The sequence below is a fragment of the Siniperca chuatsi genome, linkage group LG6, assembly GCF_020085105.1.
Source record: "Siniperca chuatsi isolate FFG_IHB_CAS linkage group LG6, ASM2008510v1, whole genome shotgun sequence".
Classification (NCBI taxonomy): domain Eukaryota; kingdom Metazoa; phylum Chordata; class Actinopteri; order Centrarchiformes; family Sinipercidae; genus Siniperca; species Siniperca chuatsi.
The window spans coordinates 24,310,696-24,329,109 of NC_058047.1; the positions used below are offsets into that span (position 1 = coordinate 24,310,696).

Sequence of the window (18,414 nt, forward strand, 5' to 3'; positions counted from 1 at the left end):
GGGAGGAGATTTTGAAGCAGGTCTTGCATATAGTTCAGATAAGAAAAACATGTCACATGTGTTTTCTAAAACAAAAAGTCACTCCAGGCTTTCCAAAAGGAAAACAGCCACTAGATAATTACAGGCATAACTACAAACTATTTTGATTAGCGTGTGGGTGGAGGGACAATAAAAGCAGCATTCCAAAGGTTAAAGGTGTCCTGAAGTCACATGGGGAAAAAGCATTACATCAAACCGAATGGGTTAGTCAATAAGTAACTAGGTGAATTGTAAAATAAAGCCACTTCAAGATGCTTCTTTATACTTCACTGTGCGCCACACTCAGTGTTCAGCCGAGCTGGTCTCATGCACAGATCGTGTCACATCACTGTGTGCACTGTGGAGAGGTCAAGGTCAGAATAAGAAACACTGTTGGAACCAATCAAATACAAACATAATATTACTGGTCATAACTGTACAGAAGCTGAGCCTGTAGGCAGTGGCATAAACAGTTATCAGTAACTCATGATATATAGATATTTAATAAATAATAAATGATGTGCTGCATCTGGCTTTTATCTGCAAAATAATTGGTGGCTAATAATTACTCCTGCTGGAATATAGTTATGCAATATCTGAAGAAATAATGAAAATGTAATTGGGATTTATTACCTTCAACAGGCAATATCACTACAAGAAAAACATTGTGGTTTATATTAATTTTTAAAAGACCATTAAGCTTTTTATGTGAAGATTCATGCTGCATGTGATGAGTGGAGTAGAAAATTTAGATGAAATAAATTAAGAATTAAAACTTTTATTATGGTATCTATACACACAGTTTGTTCAGGCACTTGAAAGTGTGGAGTTTCTTGTCTTTGAGCATAGTTGCTCCTGTAGTGAATTTAAATTGTTCATCATTTAAAAATGATTTTTTTTCTTCGTTGTGTTCTCAAAAAATGGGGGGGAAACATCCAAATCATAAAAATGATTAAAGTTTAATTTTGAATTAATTTACATTCAAAACCATATTCTGATTTTTGCAGGTTTTTCATGCAGAAATGTTTAACATAAACACTTTCAAGGGTTCTGACATTGTAAATAATAAATATTAAATAAAGTAACATTTCTTTAAAAATGTGTGCTATTTTGTGAATGTTTTACTTGAGGTTTGTCACGTTTTTAAGGCTTTCATATGATCATGCAATGTATTATTTTGATGGGTTTAAAAATGCCTCGGTGAGTACCATTTACTGTATGCATTTGTATCTGTTTTGTTGCATTAGGTTGTGTTTGATTTTTTTGCTGAACACTGTGTAACTGATAATGCCTGAGCTGCCATGTTATTGGTTTCTTGGCTACAACCTGTTGTTTTGAAGCCAGACAATACACAGAATCAGTTGAGAATATCAGGTTATTGGTCTTTAAGGCGACGCTAATTAAAATAACAAAGAAGTTCTGTTATTTTTTTGTAATTTTACTTATGGTAGAGATTACTACGGAATGCACTGGTATGTTATTTACTTGTAAGCTTGGGTCTTAAAGTGATAAAAGGGGTAGAAGAAGAGTATGACAGGCTTTTCAGGCATGCAGCTAATGACCTAAAAATCTTTTAGAACATCTAGAGGGATCAAAATCTAGTATCACACAAAAAAGTAACTCTGGTGACCAAAGTAGATTAAATGCATCATGTGGGACTCTTAAAGTTCTTTTTCAGAGACTGAAGTCATTGGAGTTCAATTTCAGAAGAAAACATCATCTCCAAAGTTTGTCTTGCTGAAACACCCATGCAAGTCCCACGTTTACCATAAAATCTGCTCCCAGGTCTGACATGGCATACCAAACATGTATTATCATCATAAATTTAAAACAATTTACTGATCATTTATTTAACAAAAGATCTGCCTTGAGTGTTTAAAGTTGGTTCTTTTCCATGAACTCAGCGAACCTTTTCTATAAGTACAGCATTAAATCTGTACTGATTATTTTATTGTAGTTTGGGAGTAACTGGAAAATCATTCTACCTTAATCATTGACTCATATTCACACCATTTATTTTAGATGTAATATGCTATGCTCAGCCGTATCTCTCGCTATAAACAGACTAATAAGCAATGAATGTGTACACATGCAAGCGTGTGTGTGTGTGTGCGTGTGTATATATGTGTGTGTGCTATCTAAGGAGCTGTAAACACGTGTGTGTGAGAGAGAATCAGAGTGTGTGTATACACACGCATGGCCAGGCCTGTGTGAAGATAGTGGATATGGATAATAATTACAGTTGCGCTTGTGAATACTCACATATCAGCTGAAATTACAAGAAAATGCACAGATAGTGAAATGCATCACATGGAGCAGTTATTGCTCCAGTGTGACACATAACCAGCGGGTCCATAAAATAAGTGTTAGAATGTAACATTTAACGACACAGCACACGACGACTTGCAAAGACCAACAAAGGATCAATCTGATGTAGAACAGTGCTTCCCAGCTTTAAAAAAGTCTATTTGTGACCCCTTATTACAGGTCATGTCTTTGTGTGGACATGATTTACGAGTAGGTCAACTCAAAGAGTGGTTTTTCTTCTCATATTGTTCAATTTAATGGGTTTTTAGAGTCCTGAAGAGATTAAACTAGCCAGTTTTTCACAAGGAAAAAAAACAGAAAATACCGCAAAATTAGAAAACACATATTTTGTGTAACTGCTATCTGGTGACCTCCTAAAGGTTTTTCTTGCCACCCCTGCCACTGAGTAGAACTCAGAAGAAATGCAGCCTAGTGTTGCATCTACAACCACTAGAGGGCGGCTTCCTTGATTTCATTCTACACTGGTCCACTACCTGTGGCTTAGACTAAAGCCTGCAGGCGCAATATGGATTTTATATAGTTCTATCTAGTTTTAGCTATAACCCTACTAAAGTCGACCATCATATTATTGTAAAAAAAAGAAGAAGAAGAAGAAGAAGAAACATCTACTCTATGTCAGTTTTCCTGTCACACTTTATGTGTATCAGTTCCAGTCCAGCCGTCCTCTCTTGATTCAGAAAATCACTTCATTGGTTTTATCAAACAGTGTGCCCCACAGATGCACCTTACAGACACTTGTACTGTGTACGTGTGCGTGACCTTTGAACTGAGTGCCGAGTGCGTGTGTGTGTGTGTATGTGTGTGTGCGCGCGCGCTCCTTGCGGCGCTATAAAAGCAGCGCTCGGCGTCAAAGTGAGCAACAGGTGAAGCCTCCTACTCACCGCTCAGAGGCTCCGCTGCAGGTGCGTACACCTCCACGACCGCTCAGTTATCCTCATGTGGAAGAGGGGCCACATGGCCACATATCCACATGTGAAACTACTGTAATCGAGGAAATTTGTCCAATTGATTTTAAGGATCCAAGGAGCGCGGAAGGACGTGTGTGTAAGCTGATACTTAAAGATGCAGTTATACTGTGACAGTAATCAGATGTTTCTCCTTTTTTTTTTTTTTTTGCGTGTGCGCTTTTTAAGGCTTGTTATTTTTGTTTTTATCTCAGTCATTTTGGAGATTTAGTTCCACATGATAAACCATAAAGGTGGTCAAATTGAGGCTATTGTCGGTATAGAATTTCATTATGTTATAATGGCTATTATAGGCCTACAGTTGTTTGTAGACTACAATTATTGCATTTTATTTTGAAAAGACAGAATTTCCACTTCATCAGCATCAGCTTTTGCTCCATTAGTTACCTGTAATCACATGTATAGAATTTAATTATCTGAGTTGTTTTATTTATTTATTGTAACTTTTTATTCCAGATAGTCATGGCTCCAAGACCAGAAGTGGGGACTGATTCCTCCCCCACTCTCGGTATGTCCTTTTCTCCTGGATACTTTAAAACCTCCTCAAACTGTGTTGTTGCCACCTTTTCTAACACTCCCTCCCGCCTGCCCTCCATTAGATGACAGCACTCCGGCTAAAGATGCGGCCATCCTGCCGGCTTACTCCACCGTGGACCTGGTGAATGAGGATCCAGACGCAGAAGATCCCTGGGACCTCCCAGAGCTCACAGACACCGGGATCAAGTGGTCAGGTGAGGCAGCTCGCCCCATTCTCCCTGCACTGCACAGTGCGGATACCTTTACAAAACCTGACTCTGATTCAGTCTGTGTTTTTCTGCACAGAGCTGGATACAAAGGGAAAGATTATGAGAGTGCTGACTGCTATTGTGAAGGCCGTTCTGCTGCTTGGACTCCTCTATCTGTTTATTTGCTCGCTGGATGTTCTCAGTTCTGCTTTCCAGCTAGTTGGAGGTAAAATGAATTCCTAAAATTACACATAATATCTTGGGTCTTCATCACCACCCATCACTGACTTGAGGGTGTGTGTGTGTGTGTGTGTGTGTGTTTGTGTATACAGGCAAAGCTGCTGGTGACATCTTCCAGGACAATGTTGTGTTATCCAACCCTGTGGCTGGGCTGGTGATTGGGGTGTTAGTCACAGTGCTGGTGCAGAGCTCCAGCACCTCCTCTTCAATTGTGGTCAGCATGGTGTCCTCTGGATGTAAGTAGACACACACACACACACACACACACACACACACACACACACACACACACATGGAAGATGCATGCATACACTTACATTTATCAACTTATCGACATGCATGGAGCTATAGTACGTTCCACATTCATATAATGCGACTTATATTCTTCAGTGCTGGATGTCCAGTCTGCAGTGCCGATCATCATGGGCGCCAACATTGGAACATCTGTCACCAACACTATTGTGGCCATGATGCAGGCAGGAGACCGAAATGAGTTCCGCAGGTAAATCAGAGCATGTAATAACAAACATCCTGTGACACATGTAGGGCAAAAATAATGCTGCAGTAGAATAATAACTCTAGAAACAGTGTGTGGTACATGTTCAAGACTGTGTTCCTTCACGTCCAGGGCATTTGCTGGCGCCACGGTCCACGACTTCTTTAACTGGCTGTCTGTGGTGATTCTTCTGCCCCTGGAAGTAGCCACAGGTGTTCTGTACAAACTCACCCACCTCTTAATCGAATCCTTCAACATCCAGAACGGAGAGAACGCCCCCGACCTGCTCAACGTCATCACAGACCCTCTCACCAACTCCATCATCCAGGTAGAGTCGGTGAAATTGGAATCATAAAGAAATAATATGCAACACTGACATAAAGAAGATTTTGTTTTCTTAAAAATGTGTTTAAATTTGTCTTCTCGTAGCTGGATAAATCTGTTATCACTGACATTGCCACTGGTGACCAAGCAGCCAGAAACAAGAGTCTGATCAAAATATGGTGCAAAAAAGAGACCAACGTGGTAAGAGAACAACAAGAGCTGCACCGCATGCATAAATGATTAGTTTGCCACACACTGAACATAACACAGTAACAGTAAAAACATATGATAACACTATGGTTACCTCTGCTTTTTCCTGTTAATGACTGATATTTTCCTTCTTGTATTGTGACCACAGTCATTCTGTTGTTACATCATACTTTGAAGGTGTGTTATTTTATAAAAGGCGGAAAATTACGTATGATAATTGAAAGATGCTCATAGCTGCATTTAATTCTTGATTATTGCACTTGCATTTAAAGCTGTTTTTGCCTCCAATCTTTTCTCTCAGACTTTCTGGAATGGAACAGTGGAGAACTGCACTGCTGGTGCCGTCTGCTGGGAGGAAGGTAACCTGACCTGGACCCAGATGAACGCGTCTTGGACCGATTACCAACAGAAATGTAAGCATGCCTCCATCAGTGTATAAACCCACGGTCGAAGAAAAAAAAAAAAGAACATTTACAAAGCAATTAGGATCCACTGAAGCTCAGTGAAATATGAGACGCAACACCCTCCTTCATCCAGACCCTCTGATGTCCAGACAATGGCTACCTTTGAGTCGTTCTAGTGACTCAGCTCCTACCTTTCCTTGAACCATATACCTGCTCAATAGGTCTATTCATGCTGCCACATGACCATAAAATGGATCACTTCTTCAAAGTATTCTGCCCCCAATTAAAGTAAATACTTTTGTGCTTGCTTTTAAAAATAAAAAACACATTTTTCAATGTTAACATCAGAAACTGGACTTGAGTAATATACCAGCCTCGGTTTGTTTTCAAATTACAGGGAAAGACTCTTTTTTTCCTCCACAAAATGATGTTTTATCAAATTTATCAGTGGTTTCTCTACAGTGAGTCATGCACACAAGGCTATTTATAGTTGCCACATAATGCACGAATGGACACTTAAATGGCAATCATTTCTTTGACTGTCCATTGCAGGCAAACACCTCTTTGTCAATACTAATTTGCCAGACCTGGCAGTGGGCCTCATTCTCCTGGCTCTGTCTTTGCTCGTCCTCTGCACCTGCCTCATCCTCATCGTCAAGCTGCTCAACTCCATGCTGAAGGGACAGGTGGCTGTGGTCATCAAGAAGGTGCTCAACACAGGTAAAAAAGAAACACAACAACAACAAAAACAAGTTAATTTCCCGTCAACATGCTCTCTCCGGCCTGTTTGATAGTCAGCACATTTGCCTCGATGGTGATGCTCGACGAGCAGCACAGGTACAGCCTCCCTGTTGCTTCTGGCTCGCCTCCAGGTCCACCAGTCCAACCCGTTGTGTTACGGACAAAACTCAGGCACAAATACTGTTTTGATAAAACTCCTCGTTTGCTCTGGTCATGAGGTCATAATGTGTGTTCACTTCATCAGGTTTATTGCTCACTTCCTGTCTTTCTGTGTGACTACAGACTTCCCCTTCCCCTTCGCCTGGGTTACTGGCTACATTGCGATTTTGGTGGGAGCAGGGATGACCTTCATTGTTCAGAGCAGCTCCGTCTTCACCTCAGCTATAACTCCTCTTGTTGGTAAGTTCGAAATGATTTGGCTGTGTTTTCTTAAAATGTTTTGTTTTTTAATAACACCATGATTTATGTCTTGTCAATCTTCTTTCACCAGGTATTGGTGTCATTAGCCTTGAGAGAGCCTATCCTCTGACACTGGGGTCAAATATTGGTACAACAACCACTGCTATACTTGCTGCTATGGCTAGCCCTGCAGAAACACTGGCCAACTCCCTGCAGGTAAGATGCGATACAAAGTTTCCCTCGTGTGCCTGTTTTTAGCCAAGCTAGCAGCATGGCTCTGTGTATAGCAATGCTGGTCTTTCGGTTGGTCCACCACTTTGGTTCAACTGAAATATCTTGACAACTACTGGATAGATTACGATGACCTTTTGGACAGACATTCATGGTTCCCAGAAGATGAATTCCACTGACTTTGGTGATCCCCTGACTTTTCCTCTTGTGCCACCATGATGTTGACATATTTTTTTTTTGGGGTTGTGAAAAACTACAATTTGATGGATTTCCGTAAAATTTGGTACAGATATTCATGGTCCCCAGAGGATAAATTCTATTAACTTTGATCCCCTTGTAGAGTACGTTTATCCAAATATTCAAAATGACAGTTGGGTGCCAAACAGGATAATAATCATAATCATAAACCTGTCACTTTTAAATATATGGAAATAAGTTAATTGAAAAGATACCTCGGATAGCTTGTTATTCATTAGTTGTTAGTATCATCTAGCGCCATCATCAGTCAAATTTTAATTTGTCCAGTACTTTGGTTTATGACCAAATACCTGCAGAACTTATTACATTCCTATCAGCCTCAGGTGTACTTTGTGTTTACTGCTAATTAGCAAATGTTAGCATGCTAACACACTACTGAACAAAGTAAAAATTATACCTGTTAAACATCAACATGTTGCCATTGTGAGCATGCTGATGTTAGCTTTTAAATGAAAGCATTGCTGTGCCTAAGCACAGCCTCACAGAGCCACTAGCATGGCTGTAGACTCTTAGTCTTGTTGACTGATATTTTCTATAAGATCTAACAGTGACAGCATTGTTTGAATGTCATCTGTGTTTCTTTCTAGATTGCACTTTGCCATTTCTTCTTCAACATCATGGGTATCTTATTGTGGTATCCACTCCCCTTCATGCGAGTGCCCATCAGGTTGGCCAGAGGGCTTGGGAACCATACGGCCAAATACCGCTGGTTTGCCGCCCTCTACCTCTTCCTGTGCTTCTTGGTTTTCCCTCTCACTGTATTTGGCCTGTCGCTGGCTGGTTGGCAAGTCCTAGTCGGCGTCGGCGTGCCCGTCATTGTGTTTGTTGTCTTTGTCATCATTGTCAATGTGATGCAGTCTCGCTGCCCCCGGTACCTGCCAAAGGTCCTCCGCAGCTGGGACTTTTTGCCCCGACCCCTGCACTCTATGGCGCCCTGGGACGCTGTGGTGACCTCGACCTTGGGCTTCTGTGGCAAACACTGCTGCTGCTGCTGCTGCAAATGCTGCAAGTGCTGCAAAAAAGATGAGGATGAAAAGATGAGGAGGAACAGCAAGCAAAGTCTGGAGATGTACGATAATCCAGCCATGTCAAGAGATGAGGATACAAAGGAGGCTGTTAAAGCAACACATCTTTAATATCATTAAGTTAAATTTGTATCTGTAAGCGATATTCAATGCAATAATATATTTGGAACACGCTTGTAATTGTTCACCACTTCTCAGGTTGTGGTATGTTGATGAGTCCCCTTTGTCGGATGATATACTAAGCTCTGCAGTAAATACTGTCTATCACCATCATGCTGGAGATTATGAACACAAGTGTTGGAAATATTATAATGAACATGCTGTTTCTGGGCATGATGTTTATTTTATGATGTTTTCAGTTTACTGTTCCGACTCACTATCTGCTATGACTTAACTGTGGGTGGTTCTGAATTTATTTTTATATTTTTTATATATTATTTTTTACTTTGAACATTTGAATTCCAAATGTTTAATGTAGCATTTAAAATATTTGTTATCCTTCAGTATTTAAGACTATAATATTTGTAAATAAAAAATTACTATTTTTAAAGTGCAGTATTGTCACTTTTTCCCCATCCAGTTCCATCTCTTTTACTGTATGTACTGTAGATAACACAGGCTTGGTATCTATGGCCTGAAGTCAAAGTTATTTATAGTTACTGATATGTCATTTTAATCAATTAATTTGATATTCATCTCAGATATTGCTGGCCATGCATGTGTTTCACGTTATAGATCAGAAGATTCACTGGTTGCCTGGAAGTGTGTTAAAACAAAATAGCTTCCTGTAGCAAATAGAGTCTTGCTTTCATATCTGATTTGCTTTTGAACAGTAATTTTGTGACTTCAGACTGAAGCACTGGGCAAAGTCTATCCACCGTGGAATTAGAGCAATATTATCCAGGTAGCTCTTGATTCTATTTGTTAAGCAATGTTTAAAGTTTTTTAAAATTTGTGTGAAGAAAATGTTTGAATAAAATAAGACGGTGTAGTCCCTCATTGAATAAAATGTTTTCAAGTGGAAAGGAATGACCAGTCCAGTTTGGAGTTGGGGTTGAGGATAAAAATGACACTAGTTAGGGCCTTAATACGGCCAGTATCGGAATTGCATGTACTGTAGTCATCAGACCTTGTGAGTCCAATCAAAGTATCTGCTCCTCCCACACCACCACCCACGCTGCTGTACCTGGACCCTTCCGGTATTTATGAGGTCCAGGAGCACCAGTGGACTTCACGTACAGGACGCTCAGATCAAACTGAGACTTTAATGACATATTTTATTGTTTTATTTATTACTTTCATCAGTTCTAATAGTCAGAAGGTGTCCTTTATCAGGGTCAGTGGACAATGCTGACACAGTTATGCAATTGATTTCAAGACAATGTTGAAAGACTGCCAACTGCACACTGTACTTTTGAATACAATTTTTCATTTTCCATGCCAAATGAGCAATTAATGAGATAATTCATAGTAACACTTTTAAGAATTTAACACATTTATAATATCTTAATATTTAGTCAGGTCATATTCACCCATTTGCCAACTTTGAGGGGCAGCTTGATAATTTAGTGAGTGCAATTAAAATAAAACATTAGGTTGCAAAAAAAGTTCCTGATATTTTATCTATTTGAGTCTGTGCTACACTGCACTGTGAGCAATATTTGAAAGCTGACTAATAAACAGTCAGTTCCAATCCATGCACTATAGCTGGTATGAAAATAGATTAGATTCTGGAGTTCATGTAAAGTGTAGCCCAAGTTTGATCTTAAATTCTCCTTAATTTTGCCATATTTCTACCTCAACCATGTATCAAGTAGTTGCACAACTCAAAAGGCAAAGATATGTTTAATTTTAGTTGTTCATTATTAATATGAAACAAACCATGCCTCCAGTTTCACCATCCAACATAATCCTTCATCTGTAATCCTTCATGCACAAAAGATGTCTGCCTTTTCTACACAAAAGTTGCAATGAAAACTGAATCTGTATGGGGAGTACGGTGCTTGCATGACTTTTATATTTTATTCCAACATTACTTAACATAATTATATGTGAAGATTATTTTACTCCACAGCAAAGTCCATTATCTGGCAATAACATGAATTGGACATGTTATTTTAACCTGTTCAACTCTTTCAGCAAGTGTGCAAGTATGATTATGGATTTGGTCATGATTAAATAAGAAAATAATAAAACTTCATTCACTCAAAATTAAAACCAAAATGTAAACCCAATTATGATCTGGAAAAATCAACAAATATTCAGTAGTTTAAAACATTTCTCTCAGGACCAAAGCAAAGTGTTCCTACTACATGCAATAAACTGAAGTATCAACATTCAAGGTCTCATAAGTCATTATGCTATCAACTCATTTAAATCTGTTGCTAAATGCTCCACCAGCTAGTTGCTAACTGTGTCAGTCTACCATTTGGAGCTTGCCACGTAGTGTACAGTGGATTTCTAAGGTTTTTTCGCTGAGAACAGCGGCCTGTTGCAGCTGGAAACGTTGCTGATGAGAGCAGTGAGAATGAGTCAAAACAATGAAAAAATTGGGGGACGCAAAACCAAAACAATGCGCTGAAAGACAACCAACAAAAACAATCCATAGACTGTCGTAGAAACACATAGAGCTCTGTAGGTGATAAGGTCATAAATATCTGTGCGTTTGTCACTGTGAGCGACCCTTTTCACATTAAAAGTACTTATCTGAGGCATTCTTAATATAAAAACATTAATTAGAGCAGCTTTAACTTTTCAGCAGTATGTTACTATCACTATGCATTTATCCTATCCACCCATTTGTAGAAGCTCTGTGTTGTTCTGCACCTTAGCAATTACTCTGTTTTTATATAGGCTATTCTGTTTTATAACTACCAATAATTAACAGTGCTACCCAATGCATACTGAGGAACAATAAACTGTATGACCACATGTTAAAGGCCCTGTACACCCACACAGGAGTTTCCACTTTTCTGTTTGATTAGACCTCTGCCCAGGTTCTAGTTGATGAAGCTCTGCTGATTTACATGAGGTCACCAAACTTCATGAACCAATAAGAATAAACCCATTCAAACAGGTGCATCAAACAAAATATGAGGGTAAGAGCGATGTCAATCAAGCATGCCTGCACAGTCAAAGAGAAAGTCAAATTAGGCAAAATAAGTTGCGGGTAGAAACATTGTATATTGTACAAAAACACACTACAAAGCAGCCTAAAAGTCCAACAAATACTGATCTGATACAGAGCCCTCTTTGAATTTGATTTTTCAGTTTGATTATTCTACTGCCTGTTTCACACATACTGAATGCTGAATACAACCTAGATATATTATTATACATATTGCAGTAGAGTGCATTTTTTCAGTTTGAAATCTTCCAATCAATCCAATGTTATCAAGTCAGGCTGGTCACTGTAAACCTCAGCAGACATGTCCAAACAAAAATGGATTTGCTACACTTCTGCTTTGGTTTTATGTCAATGCGCAGGTACAAGTGTCTTTAAGGTGACACAGTGTACCCTTTCGCTCACAACATTAACAGCCACATCGCCACCAGTGTGTTGGGAGGCCGAGTTAATCTGATTATTATTGTCTATTATTATTATCTGATTATTGGTTTTACAGCAGTAGGCAGGCTGGTATGTAATTACTGGCTTCTGACAGGTGAAGGTCCACGGCGGCCAACCAACAAATGAGGACACACAGTGACTGTGGCTGGGCACAATCATCTGATTGTTCATTCTCAAGGTTCTTGCAGCTGGAATGCAGAGTAAAGTCTGTACGTAAACTTCAGCAGTGGCTCTGTTTGCAGCACACAGTGGTGTTTTAGGCCTTTTCCATGGCAGACATTTTGACACATCACAGCAGGGAAAGCACAGGCTGAATTAATAAGCACTTCCATTTAGGTATGCCAGTTCCACTGTATTGCTGCTGTGCAAGTTGGGTCACTGACATGACATACTGGGACGCTTCAATGAAATGGAGCCATCATTGATGTTAATTATACATCTGCGTTTCCTGCTATGAAAAGTCAAAATGTCAAAAAGACTATTATTGACTTTTATGCAGCAAAGCCAAATTATAACATTAACCAAGGAAGGCTGAAAATGATACTGCTTAGTATAAAAATGCTCCTGTATGGTCAATAAAAGTTGGTAGGTTCATTCTTCATAGAGAACAGGACTGTAGTCAGCTTGTATTCATGTAGGTTACAGTCAATTCCCATTGTGATCCAATTTCACAGTGAAAAAGGAGAATCAAAATATTCACAGGAAAAACTCCTGCAGCATACTTTGTCCTCTGTCCATTGATACGCTCATGTATTTGTCAAAATATGCAGAGCAATTGCGATATATACATTTTCCATTTGCAGATAGTGTGGTCAGTTGTTCACATTTGTCACGTTTCGACTATATTTGCTTATGTGACATAAAAAGCCCACTATGCTAAAGAAACAAAAAGAAGCATTGTATTGAGCCATATCTTAATAAAATATAGCTAAACACACAGGTTGAGCGTCCCGCTGTCACACATATTCAAACTAGCACCAACTGTGCCCCCCTGACTCGAAAGCTCCAAAAAGTATCATGTTTGATACTGATTCATGGTATTGTGTCCCTGAATGAATCTTTGAACTGAACTGAAACAATTCAGCAAAACAATTCATAATTTTCACCTCTATAGTTCTCTGCTGCTTGCTAGTATTGTGGGAACGTAAGGCAATTGCATGGTCGATATTATATCATGGTTATTATTATTTATTGTTATATCATTTTCAGTTGGTGATTTCTAATAATTCCACTGATATTTGTTTCTTTCAAGAAAATACAGGAAAATCCACCAACACTTTTAATTTTGGATAATGACGTGTGAGATGATATTGTGTAATAAAGCAGAAACTGAAATAAATGGAGGCTGAAGTATTATTCCCACATCACTCTCCAGTGTATGAGTTACTGTGACAAAGTGTAGCTTACTTTTAGCAATGTGGGTGGTTTTCCCCTCGAGGCTTCCTGTACAAATTCAGATGCCCAAATGCACTCAGTCTTAGCACAGTGCATCAGGACTGTGTGTGCTGACAACAACCAGTACTTTTATTAGCTGATGTCATTTTTAGTCTAAATGGTATTCTGACCTTGAGTCAGTCAGGGCTCTGGGTCTGTATCATTTTAAACTGTTGATACTGTGTAAAAAAAAAAAAAAGAGCTTGTTCCGCAGGGCACCAGAAACCCTGATAACATTCCTGACTATTTCACATTGTGCTATCGTTCATTCACTCACCTTCAAGTGCTATATTTACAAACATATTTTAGATTTATAAAATTCATCCCTATGCCCAGCAGCCTCTGACCACCAGGGGCCTTACACTCTGAGGCCCTTAGCCAAGGCTAAGGGCCCATAGGTGCCTGCCCCAAGGGCTGCTTGTGGACAATGCAATAACGTCTATTAAAATCGCCTGTGTGTATGTGTGTGTGTGTTGTGCCTAGTACTGTGATTCCAATTATAAACACAGGTACTGGTCTTAAATGTCGTTAAAAAAAACAACAACCTCTATTTTGCAGAGTATTGGTGCCTTACTGCTAACTGCAGCGGCAACTAATTTCACATGAAATATTCTTGTCAAAGAAAATGTCTGCAGGCCTCATTGTGTGGGATAATGTTATAACGTTACATCAGTAGCTGCTTGTTATATTTAGGACATCGTTTTTATTTCCTTTTATCACCTTGACAAGGGATATTGTTCACCAGATCACTAGATAAAGATGTTGCCAAAGTCCAGCTGAGATATACAGTATTTTTAGGCATGTTACAATTGAGTTTTTTCAGCTCATGGTTCTTGCAAAGATCAAGCCCTTTCTTTACTGCAATGACCTTGAGAAGGCAATTCACGCCTTTATCTTGTCTCGGCTTGACTATTGCACTAGTCTTTACTCAGGTGTCAGCCAGTCTCTGTTTTCTCGTCTACAGCTGGTCCAAAACGCTGCTGCCCGGCTGTTAACAGGCACACATAAGCGTGATCATATCACGGCCAGTTTGGCCTCTCTGCATTGGCTTTGAGTTCGTTTTTAGAATTGATTTTAAGATCTTATTGTTTGATTTTTAAGTCATTAAATTGGTTGGCGCCTCCTTACCTTGCTGATCTTTTATCTTTGCACACTCCCTCGAGATCACATAGGTCTGCTGACCAGATGCTTCTGGTCGTCCCAAGGTCCAGATTAAAGCACATGGGAGATCAGGCCTTTGCTATCGCTGCTCCTAAATTATGGAACAGCCAACCCCTCTACATCAGGACCTCACCTACTGTACCTTTACTTTGTGCAGCTCTTTGGTCAACATCTGTTGTGTTTAAACATGCTTATAAATAAATTTGACTTGACTTGACTACTGTATACTTGTAATCCCTTCATTTTACTATTTTATCTCAGTACTTCTTTAGAGCTAGACAGGTGGTCAGCAGGTGATTTAGCCATTGTTGCTTCTAGACCCTGTGCATTGCTTCCACTCTTTAATATGGCATGTGGAGCCATCGGCCATGTCACTGCAGGACCTCAAAAGCCTTACTGTGTTTGTAGCTGAGGTATAAAGCCACAGAGTACCACAACTTCAAGCGCCAGGCTACACACAGCCATGTGTGTTGTATCAGTTTCAGCGCACACTTACTCAACTCTCATGAAAAGGCAATAATTGTGAACAGTGTAGGAATTTCAATGGAATGTCAATGGGGTGCTGGATTCTGCATGCTACAGCAGCCATTTGAGAAGAAGTGATATTTAGTTAGATGGTTACAGACAGTATCATCAAACTCTTTGATTAACAATTACTGTATAGTAACTAAAATTGCACTCCACAGGTGTGTAAAATGAATAACGCTGACATGATTGTGTGTGTTTTTGTGACATTTGTGCACATGCCATGTCCATGTGATGTCAGTTTGTTTGAAACTGCAAGACTGTGAAACATCTACAAATCAAATATTTGGGGTTTTTTTCATAAAAAGAATGTCTCTTGGTCAAAAGTTTTTTATCCCTCCATGTTAATCAAATATGCTGGAAGGTTCAGTGAGAGTTTAATTCAACTAGAAAAGAATGAACAGTGGGAAAGCTGTACATCAGTTGAGAGATTCTGTCAGCGTGTAGTAATGCTAGTCAAAGTGTCTGTTAGCCATGAACTTAAGTACAGTATAGCACAATACAATTAAAAAAACAGATAGAAATCAAGACTGTCCACCCCATAATTTAAAACCACTTCAGGTGGCAATCGTTTTATTGAATGCAACTTAAATCAAAGGAAAAAAGAAAATAATGTTTATCAGTAGAATTTTCAAAAAGTTATGACACATATGATGAGACAGAATTAAAATATTAGATTTTCCATACAGATTTTGGAGCTGATCCAGGTCTGCAATTTCACAGTTAAGGATTACTGGATTTTGAGCCATAACTACAGTATCAAACTTGGACTCAAAATACTAACGCAATGTTTGTATAGTCAGTAAATTAATTAAATTTAGCGGTGAAATGACAAGAATGATGTTAATGAGTAGCTAACTGCAATAAGTGCAGACGTCGGGGTCCAGCATAGATATGTTTAGCAATCACAACCACAAGTAATGTTAGCTAACTTACTTTGCCTTAAAGGAATAGTTTGTCATTTTGGGAAATACACTACGCTTTCTTGCCGAGAGTTAGATGAGAAGATTGATAACACTCTCATGTCTGTACAGAAATATGAAGCAATCGCTAGCAGCCAGTTAGCTTAGCTTAGCACAGAGATTGGAAACAGGGGGAAACAGCTAGCCTTGCTCTGTCCAACAGTGACAAAATCCACTTACCAGCACCTCTTAAGCTCACTAATTAACACGTTATATATCTTGTTTGTTTAATACAGTACAGTACAAAAACCTTTTTACAAAAAGTGTAAAAACGACACGCATGACGGGCTAACTGTATAATTACATAGAAATGTGAGATGATATTGATCCACTTGTATCCTGTATTTAACCTAAGCTAACCACTTTTTGTTTGTTTGACATACATTAAGACGGTGTAGTCCCTCATTCGTCCAGGAGTGTTCTATCGCAAAAGTGTAACTGAACCAAGAAGGAACGGTGTCTCCATTCCTTATGTATCTGGACTGTCTGAAAAACTACAAAGGATCTTTAGACAGCACGATGTTCCTGTCTTCTTTAAACCAGGCAACACTTTAAGACAGAAACTCGTTCACCCTAAGGACAGGTTACCCACACAGAAACAGAGCAATGTTGTCTACTCCATTCAGTGCAGTGAGGAAAACTGCAAAGAACGGTACATAGGCGAAACCAAACAGCCACTTCACAAAAGACTTTATCAGCACAGACGACACGCTAACTCAGGATTACAGAGCGCCGTGCATTTGCATTTAAAAGCTACAAACCACACATTTGAAGACAGCGAGGTGAAGATTCTTAGTAGAGAGAAGAGTTGGTTTGAACGGGGCGTCAAGGAAGCCATTTTTGTGAAGAAAGAGAACCCCTCTTTGAACAGAAATGGTGGTCTGAGATTTAATCTGCCCAAAGTCTATCAGAGTGTATTAACACCTTGGTCACGCCTATCACATGCTAATCAGGCACTTAACAGTGATGAAGTAGATGCAGCCAGAGAACAATAGGCCTGATTACTGATTACTGGGCCATCTTGAAACTATTAGGTCAGTTTCAGGTGAAACTAGCTATTAACAGATACTCAGGCAGATTCCTTCCTGAGGGCAGGGCTTATGTAACTCAGAGTAGCTTAAATTTCCAGTTCCCGTCCAATTTTTTCACAATTGAGAATGACTTCCGGATGGGAGCCGAAATCAGTGTCCAGATGACTACGACTGAAACCTTTTCTACGATTTGACATACATTAAACATTTTAGTGCTGGAAATGAATTTTAGCTTATTTTGGCTAACAGCATGAATAGTCTCAACATACAAATTCATCGACAAGCGTTGACAGATTATGGGATCTAACACGTACATTTCCTTTTCACAACGGAGTGAAAAGTGTTAAGCAATTACCTATGGCAATACCAATAGAAATACAACCACATGAACTACAGAAAACATCTAAAAGATTACTGCAGTGCACATGTGTAACAGTATGCAGTGTTTTTGATTTGGTGACCCTTTAAAGAAAGAGACACAGACAGACGACATAGGGAATAGAGATGGAAGAAGCAAGAGGGAGATCATTATTCCCTTCCTAAATTATATACAGACTTCACTCTAAACTCACATGGTGCTGTTTACACTGTGAAACTCCTTATTTAACTAATGACAGCTCCATGAATACCAGGCAACAACACTGTGCTATAAACTGCACATCATCACAAGTCACCCAGAGCTGTAAATAACTGTTAAGAACTGAGTAACACTGCCTATTCCTCATATTTATTGGCAGCTATAGAAACACCCCTTAAAGGATATTGCCCATTATGTTATCTTTATGAACACAGTAACAACAGCACCACAGAGAAGCATTACTTTTTGACTAATACCCCAGCAAGGGCTCTAAAGATTTGTTTAAGGTCTCTTCCATTGCCATAGTAACTTATCCTTTCAAGCCAAACTTTTCTTGTTGTTGTCTTCCATAGCGATGGCTAAAACTGATATTGTCTTATCTTATGTATCGACCAAGAGCACCTGCCAGAGACTAAATCAATAACTTCTAAAATTCCATTGCTCTGGGCCTGCATGCTGTTGTTGCATGTCCAGTCTCCTGTAAGACACGTCACTGATAGGGCCAGGAACAAGTGTTAATAGCTGATCTATTAGAACACAGCTTCCGGTACAACATCTCCTAATACATCCATCACCTGAGGCTGATCCTTCATGCTTTTAAATGTGCAGCCATCAGAGTATTTGTCTGTCAGTTTTAACAGTGCTATGCTATGACTGAAATTGCTAATTTTCACAAGATAAATGTGTTGGAATATGTTTTGCTGGACTTCCACGTTGCATAACAGAAGCTTCAGTCTCCCTCCTTGGCACAAAGACAAGACAATATCAACTGTAGGCAGGACTCAGCATTAA

General features: G+C 39.3%; 1 protein-coding gene across 5 annotated transcripts; it reads left to right on the forward strand.

Moving 5' to 3' along the window:
- The first annotated feature begins 3,150 nt into the window (after positions 1–3,150).
- Positions 3,151–9,363, forward strand: slc34a2b (solute carrier family 34 member 2b). 5 transcript variants are annotated; one of them, XM_044198662.1, is made up of 13 exons: positions 3,151–3,248; positions 3,768–3,819; positions 3,911–4,042; positions 4,134–4,262; positions 4,369–4,512; positions 4,667–4,778; positions 4,905–5,100; positions 5,202–5,297; positions 5,608–5,719; positions 6,263–6,430; positions 6,734–6,850; positions 6,942–7,066; positions 7,927–9,363. In XM_044198662.1, the coding sequence occupies exons 2-13, from the start codon at positions 3,774–3,776 to the stop codon at positions 8,473–8,475; spliced, it is 1,926 nt and encodes a 641-aa protein (XP_044054597.1). In that variant the 5' UTR covers positions 3,151–3,248; positions 3,768–3,773; the 3' UTR covers positions 8,476–9,363. The 5 variants fall into 5 exon arrangements, with proteins under 5 accessions (XP_044054597.1, XP_044054596.1, XP_044054599.1 ...); XM_044198661.1 differs by having other exon boundaries at positions 3,200–3,390; XM_044198664.1 differs by having other exon boundaries at positions 3,200–3,390; positions 3,772–3,819.
- The last annotated feature ends 9,051 nt before the right edge of the window (positions 9,364–18,414 follow it).

Bases quoted from the DNA above. Each gene is read 5' to 3' on its own strand.
- slc34a2b (XM_044198662.1), top strand. From the start codon at position 3,774: ATGGCTCCAAGACCAGAAGTGGGGACTGATTCCTCCCCCACTCTCG. The intron at 5,298-5,607 runs GTAAGAGAACAA...CTTTTCTCTCAG, and splicing joins GCAAAAAAGAGACCAACGTG to ACTTTCTGGAATGGAACAGT. The intron at 6,851-6,941 runs GTAAGTTCGAAA...TTCTTTCACCAG, and splicing joins AGCTATAACTCCTCTTGTTG to GTATTGGTGTCATTAGCCTT.